General features: G+C 33.0%; 1 protein-coding gene across 1 annotated transcript in view; it reads right to left on the bottom strand.

The window, feature by feature from the left end:
- Positions 1-12,875, bottom strand: part of LOC136036872 (neural cell adhesion molecule 2-like) — an 85,544-nt gene that overhangs the window by 2,276 nt on the left and 70,393 nt on the right. Inside the window, exon 9 of the mRNA XM_065719204.1 lies at positions 9,903-10,065. Within this exon, the coding sequence (XP_065575276.1) occupies positions 9,903-10,065 (163 nt within the window). The remainder of the gene's footprint in view (positions 1-9,902; positions 10,066-12,875) is intronic.

Here is a 12,875-nt window from a genome sequence, read left to right as displayed (position 1 = left end):
CATCAAGTTTAGTTTTACCTATCAAAAGTTACGAGCCTGGGAAAAATAGCCGTTTATCAAAAAAGAGGAAACACTCCCTAAAAGTTATATAATCTTAATGAAAATCACACCATCGGATTCAGCGTATAAGCATTTTTTGGCAGAAGAACGATCATGGATGTGTGTTTATTTCCTGAAGTCACTCATTTTTTTCTAAAGTCACATGATATATCTTTGAGATGACCATTTTGTTCAGCACAGTCAAAACGTCTAATAACTATGACTTTGAAGATGACTTAATCCCCACAGTCCCCGGGGGAAGGGCTGCAAGTTATGAACTTTGCCCCTTTTTTACATATAGTATTGGTCATTCAGAATTACACAAATGTTTTCCGGGAGGATCTTTTCTGGTGGTGGGTACGTGGGAGGATATTTCCACAGAGGAAGTTGTCATGAGGGAAAGGACATTTCCATGAAAGGGACGCCGGATTTTCCAGAACTATTTAAAAACGATCAGAATTATAAAAAAAGAAAATTTTCTAACTAAAAGTAAGGAGCAACATTAAAACATAAAACGAACAAAAACTAATATGAATATGAAGGGATTCGCCCCCTAGTCAATACCTCACTCTTTACACTAAAGCTTCCTTAGTACTTTCATCAGAGCTTTTTATTCTAATTAAACGGCTTCTGTGATTAAAGTGTTATTCTTAAGGCTGTGATTAAGTGAACGTGAAAACGTCGTGGTTCAAAATTGAAGTTAGGGTAGCCTTCTGTCTCTCAATTCTCTGGAGACCGTCGATTGTCAAAAACCCTTCAAATAGCACTTATTCATTGGCAGCAATATCCAATTATTCAAATAGCAGGTTAATTATACCAGCTTGTCAATCTGGTCTCTGGGGGCGTTATCGGCGATCTGAAACGATTCTTTCTGGCAAAAAATTGTAAAAATTTCAGGTAGCTGAAAATATTCTATGGAACTGTTCGAAAACAGGAAAATACATCGAAAAATGGTTGCAATCATCTCACAGGTTATTGGCTTCTGCTCATGATAGAACCGATTTTGTTTTAAAAGCAATATCCTTCATAGAGTACACTTGTGAAAAAGAGGGAGACATTTTCTAAGATTTCCAAGCAATTAGAGGAAATAAAGCAAAATTCTAGCAAACATTTTGTAGCATCTTCAAGAAGCTACGGCCTGAAATTAAAAGCGGAATCTTCCACCAATAAATACTTGAGCACTTTTTGAATATAAATATCCAATTTTAACATGGGATTTTCGAGTTCCATCAGTTCAATTAATCCTGGCCTTAAGGAATAGGAACAAAATTTGTACTTTAGCTTAAAGCATGAGGTAATGACTAGGGGCCAAACCCCCTAATGTACGTAATAAAATATACGAATATAGAAGTTTGTTACGCAAGTTAATTCGTAACTTACGTACATCTTTTGCTAATAGAAACGTCCATAAATAAAATTAACAGTTTGAGTGCCCTTTTTAAGAACCTGAAAAATTGGAGGGCAACTAATTCACCTCCAATATCGCTTTTTTCTGGAAATTGTCCAATCAAAATTATAAGAAAGCCATTTACCCAAAAAAGTAAAATTAATGTTCAAATTTAGTTTCAGTTATTTATATATGGTGAACCAAAATCAAAACCTATATTAATTCAAAAACGCTTAGAAATTGAAAAAAAAAATGTTTTTTTTAACTGAAAGTAAGAAGCGATAGACAGTAAAATTTTGAACTGATGAGCTTTCAGCAATTATTATCATTATCTATCAAATATTTATTTTAATTCTATTAGTTTTATCCAAGACTGTTCAAGACACATATATTTCAAAGAGTTTGTGGTAGTGAACTGTAGTAAGGAGCGACCCGGGTCAATAGTAACCGAAACTCTAAAAAATGGAATTTTGATACCAATAGCTACATCAAAAGAATCACAGTTTAATGCTGATTTTAAGTATATAAGCCCCGTCAAGTTTAGTACCACCCATAAAAAGTTAGGAGCCTGAGAAAATTTGCCTTAATTTAGAAAATAGGGGGAAACACCCCCTAAAAGTCATGAAATCTTAACAAAAATCACACCATTGCATTCAGCGTATCAGGGAAACCTACTGTAGAAGTTTCAAGCTCTTATCTACAAGAACGTGGAATTTAATATTTTTGGCCAGAAGACCGATCAAGGGTGTTTTTTTTGTGTTGTTGTTTTTTTCCTCAGGGGTGATCGTATCGACCCAGTGGTCCTAGAATGTCGCAAGAGGGCTCATTCTATGGGAAAATGGAATTTCCAGTGCCCTTTTTAAGTGACCAAGAAATATTGAGGTCACCTAGGCCCCCTCCCACGCTAATTTTTTCCAAAGTCAACGGTGTAAAATTTTGAGATAGCCATTTTGTTCAGCATAGTCGAAAAGTCTAATAACTGTGTCCATGGGGACGACTTACTCCCTCAAGGTCCTCGGGGGAGGGGCTGCAAGTTACAAACTTAGACCAGTGTTTACATATAGTAATGGTTATTGGGAAGTGTACAGACGTTTTCGGGGGGATTTTTTTGGGGGAGGGGGGGGGGAAAGGGGAAGGGGTTACGTGGGAGGATATTTCCATGGAGGAATTTGTCATGGGGAGAGAGAATTTCCATGAAGGGGGCGCAGGGTTTTCTAGCATTATCTAAAACAAAAAAATGAAAAAATAGATATGAATAAGTTTTGGCCGTACGGTCCTTACTGCTGGCAACGCTATAGATTTACCTCTGATATTCCCCTGCGTTGATAAGTGATTTCAAACCAATATACTAGTCCGTCACTATCTGAATCAGGTAAATTCTTATGGACCCTATCTAGGAATCAGAAACCCCCTTTCCATATCATCCCAAAGGTAAAGTTTTTGTGGACGCCTGGGATTCACCTGGGCTACTTGGGATTCACTGCTCTAGACCATCACCTATTCGACGAATAGCTACGAAACACATAGCCTGATCCAAGTTGAACACAAATAAATATAGCCAAAACCTGTTTTAAATATTTTCAAACACGCGTTTTCAACTCATTTTTAATCATTAACTTAACGTAATCACTACGGCATCTGATTGTAAAAGAAAGCTTATACTGAATATTGACATACATTAAGAACTTTATATCGCACACATTGGTATTTTACAATTTGTTAACGTCTGTTGGTCAAGCATTATGATTTTATAAAGCAATTATCCCAGAGGTTAATCGTGTTTATGGTCGTATCATTATGTCATTAAGATTATTTCATAGGTAAGAAAAATATGCATATTTCATTCTTAAATTAAATGTACTTTAAAGGAACTCTTTCAAAAATATAGCTAGAATGCAGAATTCATAAGTAGCGATGCCTCTCTGCTTTTAAAGGCGCTGATAGCTCCTTCACCTATCTTCCTTTAATGATTTATGGTGAACGGTGATTGATTCCCTCAACACGCAGATGTTGTTAAACTTCTTCGAGATGCAGGTACATGATAAGTCATATTGGATGTCTTCTAAGAGACGCAGGTGCATTTTACGTCATAGGTAATGTCTGCTTTTGCATGTTACCTTATAGTTTCTTTTGAAAAACCTACGAGGGCTTCTTTACCCCAGGATTTCTAAGATTGTTACATAATAGATAGTCTTTAAAAACCTTCAGGGCTTCTTTATCCCAGGATTTCTTTGATCGTTACGTCATACGGTTTGGGTGTTACCCAATAAAGAGTGTTTTCTCCAGGATGCAAGCGTTACCTAATAGTTTATTTAAGAAAAACCTATCCCAAATCAGGATTTAAAAAGTGACACTGCCTTTCCGTATCAAACAAAACCAACTAAGAAAAATAGGGAAATTTTCTCTTGACAGTGGAATTCAATTCAGTGAATATTTCAACCCTATTTCCAAGGGCCGTCGTCAGTACAACACCAAATATATATATATATATATATATATATATATATATATATATATATATATATATATACATATATATATATATATATATATATATATATATATATATATATATATATATATATATATATATATATATATATATATATATATATATATATATATATACATATATATATATATATATATATATATATATATATATATATATATCAAGAAGCTAAAGACTGACTAAAACTTATAAAAGGAACGGAACAAAACGAGTTTTCAGAACAAATCACGATTGATAGCTAAATAAATAAAACAGAAACATAAAGGGGACATTGAGTTGGCACTGTGAGGAGAACAGATGGGAAAGGAACTTTGGTAAGTAACGTTTTCAACTAATTATGACAACCACCTAGCTTCTCTCATTTTCTTTAAATGTAAAGTTAAAATAACAATATAAAAGCTTTTCGTCTCTTCGTTTAAGCCGATAGAATCCTAATTTTGTTGAATTAAATTGTCAAGTAAAACTCTTACATTCACTTTCTGGGTTTCGGCCCTAAGTTTGGTTAGAGCAGTATCTTCTCCTCGGAGGACTTATATCGTTGGGGTGGTATAGTTACCATGACTTAGTTCCTTGGATTAAGATATTGTACTAAACTATATTCAGACCGTAGCAGAAGGCTGTGGTTACCTATTAAATAGCCTAATATCCTTTTAAGATATTTCTTTATTCAGCTACGGGTCTTATGATTTCATTCTTATCCCTGTTCTTAAAAGACGCCGGTTTGTCAAGTAAAAGAGGTCTGTTGAAAACAAACATAAATTAATTACCCTTAAGAATGTGTCTTTCTTAAGAACTCAGGTAAGTTCCTTCCCAGAAGTATAAAAATTTTGGTATAAGCTTAGAATAACAGGAGGTTTGAGGTGGAATAAATCATTAAAAGGAAGTGAATCCTTTAAGGGGCCTTGTACCTTTTTTTCCCAGGCTCTTATTTCTTAGAACTTATCCACAGTATTTCCACACATAGAAATTGGAAATCCCTTGGCTCCAGTCCTGTTTACCTTCTATTTTTGTTCTCAAAGGTCTTCCCTGTTGAGGTTAAGGTTTACCTAAGGTGCAAGGAATACATATATTTATTAAGAAACGTAATTAGTAAATACCATGTTTAGAGGTAAACTTATAGGATTTTTGTCTAATCAATTAAGGTTATTCCAAGTTTTTATTGCACCTTAGACCCATCTAATTTAGTCTTGTATTCTATTTTAGGTAAGTCAACTGATTAAATAAAAACTGTAAAAGTAGAACAATTAACAGAATTTCGTTTCTTTGATAACTTAGACTAATAATTCTAATAGTACAGCCTTGTCCAGATGTACTTTATTAGAAATATTCAGCAGCTCTAAGCTTACAAAAAATTTTTTTTTCTCGGTGAAGACTATTGGGCAGTGGGAATGGCCTCCTTGGAACTGCAGACACACACCATATTAGACTAATTAATTCCTGAGATAATTATTCGAGAAGGTTTTATTTAACAGCACGAATTACAACGCTTTCTCCTCTTTTTTTTTTTTTATCAAATTTCTCAATTAAATAAAGTTTTCATCGAATTTTGTGTAAGAAAGAACTAAATCGCATAAATCTATTAAGAACTAAGTTTATTACACTACCAAATAAATTTATTGTTCCCTTAAAAGCTCCAGGTAATTAATTTTATAGATTCAAATTGATGTGTTAAGGATAAGAATTAAGTACTGCAAGGTACCCAAAGTCTGCTTAAGGCAACAGCCAGACTTAGTCTCTGGTTCTCGGAAGAGGGCAAGCTTACAGTAGCTTATTCACCACCGACAATTACCACTCCGAAGATATTAAGAAATGTCTGGAACTGTAAAATCCCAACTTCAAAAATCTGATGCCCATCTAGAGGAACAAAAACTTGTCAGAAATGCTTCAATCGAGGCTATTTAGCTCGGTTATCACACCTATATCCATATTTGATTGTGAATCCCACACTTGAAAAGCAAATGATAAGTATCGTCTTGCTGCCTTCGAAACAAATCATTGTGACGTAATGCTGGTATTACTTATCATGGTAAAATTTCCAACATCAAGCCTCTTCAAAATCTGTAGATCAAGCTAACCATCCTCTATAGAATAAGACTAGAGCAGCTTATATTGCTAGGGCACATACAACGTATGGATAACACTCGTCTCCCAAAGACAGACTTTAAGGGCAGGGTACATGGTTCCTTAACTAGAAAGCGCCGCCCACAAAGAGATGGAAGGACAACTTATCGTCACTTAGCCTACCACATCTTCTCCACATTGCAGAAGATGGAAGTGCATACAGGAGTTACATCAATAGAATGGTAAAAGAATTGGTCCAAAAACGATCTCCAAGGACAGATGAGACTTAAATCAGGTCAAGTACCTCATCTATTGTGTTTTCTTCAATAAAGCTAATATTTCTTGATTAAAAGGTTTATAAACTGACTCAAAATTCCAAAGATATTTTTCACAAGCAATAACACACCTTTCGTGATTTATGTTCCTCATTTTTTGATTACCATTTTTAGCTGTAATTTATATGTGTATTGTAATTCTTGCAAAATGTATTAGTTGCAAATCGCAACTTAATTGTGTAGTAGCGATTATGTTTCTTCTGTCATATTTAAGAAACGTTTAACCACTACGAAAGTTAACAGTTGGTTTCCCCCTTAATTATTAAGATAAAAAAAACATCCTTGGTCAAATGCTCCCCTTAAGCATGACGTAAATATTGACAAAGATCACACTGCCATTCCCTTATACAAGAAATGAGAATATACCGAAGAAATTACGACGGTTCATGCAACCTAGGCAGATATTTTTTATATATATGTACCAGCCGTCTTCTCATTAGCAAAATATGATATAAAACAAATAAAAAGAAAACAAAACTACTGACAAAATAGCGTCAATAAATCATTAAAAATAATGAAAGTTTCAGCTACCAAACATCACATAGGTTCAAGCAAGACTGACCAAAATAGGTTATTCATCCATTCTAACTTAATTAACTAGGAATGGAGACAATTCCCTATTGCGATTAAATTTTTAAAAACACAAGTTTTTTTTTAACTTTAAGTAAGGAGCGATATTAAAACTTAAAACGAATAGAAATTAATCTGTATATGAAAGAGGTTGTCCCCTCCCCAACGCCTAACTCTTTACGCTAAAGTTTCTCTCTGTGACAACTCTACATTTTATAACAATAAAAAAAAAATTTAGCATAAAGAGCGAGGCGTTGTGAAGAGGACAACCTCTTTCATATACGGATTAATTTCTATTCGTTTTATGTTTTAATATCGCTCTTTACTTTCAGTTAAAAAAATAGTTTTTTTTATTTAATTCCGTAAAAAAAGAAATTCTTAAAAACATCTTGCAAAAACAAATTCCCTGTAATGATTTTTGGATTTTGAAGGAAAGGGCTTTGAAGGGAAAATCTTTTAGGGTAAATCTTTGGGTATGTAATTAAAACATCAGGGCTATTTTAAATGAGATCAAAGGTAATTTCAAGTTAGATTTGGTCTTCCTAGGTCAAGGTCAACTTTTTCACCCAGTTCAATTTCAATGCTACAGTTCTAAGCTGAGCAATCATACAGGATTGGTTTGATTTTGTTAGTTAACAACTGATTAAACATACTTTTTAATAAGAGAATGGAATTGTTAATTGGATTCAAGCTTGTTCGGTTCTTTGGATCCTAAGTCTGTTTTTCGTTTGACATTAACTCAGTTAAAAAATCATAGTTGTTCATATAATGTTTTTTTGCTGGTTTGATAAAGGCAAGCCTAGTAATAAAGCAAGAAGACAAAAAACAGATGAAAAAAACAAAACAAAAAAAAACCTGCGGTGGATGTCTTTGGGTCAAGTTTAAAATGTACGTGTGTACCATTTATTCTCTTTTTTCATTTTACTCATTTATTGTTAGCTATAAGGTCTTGGATTATGAGGCATGTGTTTGCTTTTATTATGAATTACTTTTTCGAAAAATCTAACAGTTCGAAGTAACGAACTGTAGTGACCCGACTCAATAGTAACCGAAATTCTAAAAAAACTAAATTTTGATACAACGAATCACATTTTATTGCTGATTTTAAATATATTAGTTTCATCAAGTGTATTTTTACCCATCAAAAGTTACGAGCCTAAGAAAATTTGCCTTATTTTAGAAAATAGGCAGAAACACCCCTTAAAAGTCATAGAATCTTAAAGAAAATCATACCATCAGATTCAACGTGTTAGAGAACCCTACAGTAGAAGTTTCAAGCTCTTATCTACAAAAACGTGGAATTTTGTATTTTTGCCACAAGACAGATCACGGATGCGTGTTGATTTGTTTTTTTTTGTTTTTTTTCCCCAGGGGTGATCGTGTCGACCCAGTGGTCCTAGAATGTCCCGAGAGGGCTCATTCTAACAAAAATTACAAGTTCTAGTGCCCTTCTTAAGCGGCCAAAAAAATTGGAGGGTACCTAGGCCCCCTTCTGCGCTCATTTGTTTCCCGAAGTCACTGGACCAAAATTCTGAGATACCCATTTTATTCAGCATAGTTGAAAAGCCTAGAAACTATGTCTTTGGGGATGACTTTATCCCCATGAGTCCCCGTGGGAAGGGCTGCGAGTTACAAACTTTGTCCAGTGTTTACATATAGTAATGGTCATTGGGAAGTGTACAGACGCTGTCAGGGGATTTTTGGTTGGAGGAGGAGGGATTGAGGGGAGGGGTTTATGCGGAGGAACTTTTCATGGAGGAATTTGTCCTGGGGGAAAAAGTCTATTCAACTGAAAGTAAGGAGTGGCATTAAAATTTAAAACGAACAGAAATTATTACGCATATGAGGGGTTAGCCTCCTTCTAATAGCTCGCTCATTACGCTAAAGTAATTTTTTTTTTAATTTTTAACTATTTATTCTACAGCTTTTGTGATTCAAGAGTTATTCTTAAGGAATTGGGACAAAACTTTAGTGTTAAGACTGACGAATATAGAACTTCATTACGTAATTTAAGTATATATTTATATTGATGAAAACGTTCGTAAAAAACTAAAAGTTCTAGTTGCCTTTTAAGTAACCAAAAAATTGGAGGTTATCTAGGCCTACTCATCTGCTCCTTTTTTTTCTCAAATTCGTCCGATCAAAACTAAGAAAAAGCCATTTAGCCAAAAAAAAATTAATATGCAAGTTTCGCTTTAATTATTCATGTGCGGAGAGCCAAAATCAAAACATGGATTAATTCAAAAACGTTCAGAAATTAAATAAAAAAATAATAATAAGTTTTTTAACTGAAAGTAAGGAGCGACATTGAAACTTGAAACGAACAGAAATTACTTCGTATACAAAAGGGGCTGCTCCCTGCTCAACGCCCAACTCTTTACGCTAAAGTTTTTTTACTGTTTTAAAAAGAAGAGTTGAGAAAAAGAGTCAAACTTTAGCGTAAAGAGCGGGGCGTTGAGGGCGTTAGTAAAAACTAAAAACTGGGATGACAAGGGTCAGCTATTTCATAGCGCTCACAGTGCCATCCCCTTGAATGATAGGAGTTGTAGTTATATAAAATATTAATAAGTAATTTACAGGACAATTCTTTTACTTAATGCTAAATTTGAGCCGAATTTCAAACTTTTATTTTTGTGCTCAGCTGACATATATAAATTTTAAAAATTCAATTGATTATATGATAATTTCAAGATTAAAATGCTTTTAATTAAAAATATGCCAAAGCTTGAAACTCTAAGAATTTAAATCGCCAATTTACACCTATCAACTACAAAAATAACAAACACATAATTATTTATTTAACACATCACAAAGTTTACAGCACTTTTATTAGAAATAAATTATTCTTTAGATGACAATTTTCATGCTGCGACTGTTTTCAACAATTTTAAGAAAGCATTTGACACATTAAACTGTGAAATTCCTTCTGATAAACTAAACGGAAAATTAAGTTTTAGCTGAAGATAGAACCGAAACGTAAAAACTTCGTGGAACTTACTTTGCGCCTCCACTGAAATTCTAGCTTCGTCAGTTCCTGCCAAATTTGTAGCCATACATTCAAATGATCCATATGCTTCGTTGACGTTGGAAATCGTTAGTGTTGATATGGTTATTGTTTCTCCAAAACGTTCTCCAGCATTAAAAACATTTCTCTTCTCATCCTAGAAAAAATGGACTGTGATATTCGCAAATCCTTTATCAACAGAAACTACCATATTCAGCCACTAAAAACACACGGCCACTCTTTGTTTGGATGATGAGACATGTCGACAATAAGTGCAAACTTCGAGGGCCTTAGGGGCTAGAACCAAGAATTGCTGCTTCCGGGAACTCAGTCAGCAAAAATATACTTGAAAATTACCAAAAAATATTTATTTTTGTATGCTGGCACTGAATTTACTTGAAATTGCAAGGTTTGATCTCCGGACAATGAAAATTGCACCCATGCTGCCAGCAACTTTTTTATTCACTTCGACCTTCCAAAATCGGAACACATTATGTATAAACAAGAAGAAACATTATTTCTCAAAAGTTAATCTCCCTCCCCCCTCCAAATATAGGAAGACAGCGTAAATCATAACTTTTGGGAACGAATAACAGATCAAACTAGCTTGTGTTTAATAAGCAAATATAATACCGTAATCAATAATGCTTAAAGCAGGGGTTCTCAACCAATTTAGGTGAAAAAAAAACTGCCTGAATATAACAATTGCTATACAATTTATGATGTCAGTACAAAAGTGTATGTTTTTGCTCTTTATACGCATATGAATGTGACGTCATTCACACAAAAATGTCAATCGATAGGTGCACGTCCCTCCCATGACCAAAATTTTGCCGTGCCCCACCGATGGAGACAGCACCCCTCGTTGAGAAACAGGGGTTTAGAGTTTGAACGCCTCTCAAAACGGGAAAAATTATAAAAGAAAAAAGGTTTACTTTTTTATTACCACTGAGCAAGTAGTTTGGATTCAGCATAGCGCTTTCCAACTTCAACATTTACCAAGGACCATAGTCGGTTCATTGCCAAAAGAGACCTTAATACACTAATTTACCCTCTTATTAAAACAAAGTAAAATAAGATGTCTAAAGCAATACAATGGAAATACGGGAGGGCGATTAAAACGGGTAGTTTGCTTTTCCAGCTAGCATCAGTGCAATAAACGATTAATTTATAGAATGATAAAAAAAATTTTGAGGGGATACTTTAATCTCATTTTTAGCAGGAGAAAATTGAAATGAAAAGCTATAGAAAAGTAAAAAGCTTTTAGCTTTGTACTTTGGCCTTAACATGCATTTAAGAAAAAGCACAGATAAGCCTCTCCCCCTTCCCCTAATTCAAAACATGATTGCGCATCCACTTTTAGTAAGCCCGAAATGAACATTAATACCATAAGGTTCTATTTATTTTGAGTAAGTTCAGAATTCACGGTTTTCAGAGTAAAAAAGTCGGGGCAAAGAATAATGCATCTAAAATCAAAGAGCCGGGCTTTGAAGACGCAACTCAGCAGAAGTGGAGTCTGAGTTTACGGTTGTTGAAGTGACTCTGGAACCCTACTTATATTACTGTTAACCGCTTTTTATATTGTAGCCCAGCCCTTTTGCAAATAGTTATTCAAGAAATTATAGATGTCGTTACAAAACTAGAAAATAAAGAAGAGGAATGCTAATTCACGACAATGTAATGGGGGGGGGGGCGGGAGAGCAGGAATAATTTTTTTTTTTTCATGAAGATGCCAGTAATGATATTTTTCAAATTCTTAGAAGGGGGGTTAATTTTTTGTTTTTCTTCGATAGGATAACCAAAATTGTTATTTTCACAAAACGTAAGGAGTAACTGAACCCCTGACCCTCTCAAATTCTCATTCTTGATGAAGAGAAATTAAATTAGGGGATATCATGAAACGGAATAAAAAACCAGAAACCACTTCTCCAAAAAGAAATCCATCATCACCCCACTCCTCAAATAAACTTTGTTTTGAAATCTGATAACAAAAAAAAAAAAAAAAAAAAAAAAAAAAAAAAAAAAAAAAAAAAAAAAAAAATTGCACTTATCTCATCGGTCAATTAGAAAATGGGACAAGAATATTTTACTTTGTGACATTTTTCCAAAAACATTTTCTTGAACTTTCACCAGGAAATGGTAAGAGTCAAAGCCCGTAGACAATATCAAAAGCCTCAATAACAAAATAATTATACCAGTAATAAAGAAGATATAGTTTTGCTTATCAAACATTTCACGGTAATGGAGTGCAGTAAGAAGCGACCCGGCTCACTAGTAACCAAAACTCTAAAAAACGGAATTTTGATACCAGTAGTTACATCTAAAGAATTGTAATTTTATGCTGATTTTAAATATACAAGTTTCATCAAGTTTAGTCTTGGTTGTCAAAAGTTGCTTTTTACACTAACATTTTTTATTGTTTTAAAAAGTAGAGTTGCGAGAAAGAGTAAAACTTTAGTGTAAAGAGCAGGGTATTGAAGAGAGGACAAACCCTTTCATATATGGAGTAGTTTATGTTCATTTTAAGTTTTGAAATTTGTTATTTGGAATGGGAGGAAAAGAATGTATATATATATATATATATATATATATATATATATATATATATATATATATATATATATATATATAATTGGTATATATATATATATATATATAGATATATATATATATATATATATATATATATATATATATATATATATATAATTGGTATATATATATATATATATATATATATAGATATATATATATATATATATATATATATATATATATATATATGTATATATATATATATATATATAATATATATATATTTATATATATATATATATATATATATATATATATATATATATATATATATATATATATATATATATATATATATATATATATATATATATATATATATATACCTATTATATATATATATATATATATATATATACTATATATATATAT

The sequence above is a fragment of the Artemia franciscana genome, chromosome 16 (genome assembly GCF_032884065.1).
Source record: "Artemia franciscana chromosome 16, ASM3288406v1, whole genome shotgun sequence".
Classification (NCBI taxonomy): domain Eukaryota; kingdom Metazoa; phylum Arthropoda; class Branchiopoda; order Anostraca; family Artemiidae; genus Artemia; species Artemia franciscana.
The sequence above is the reverse complement of the archived record's forward strand: the minus strand, read 5'-3'. Positions and strand labels throughout refer to the sequence as shown.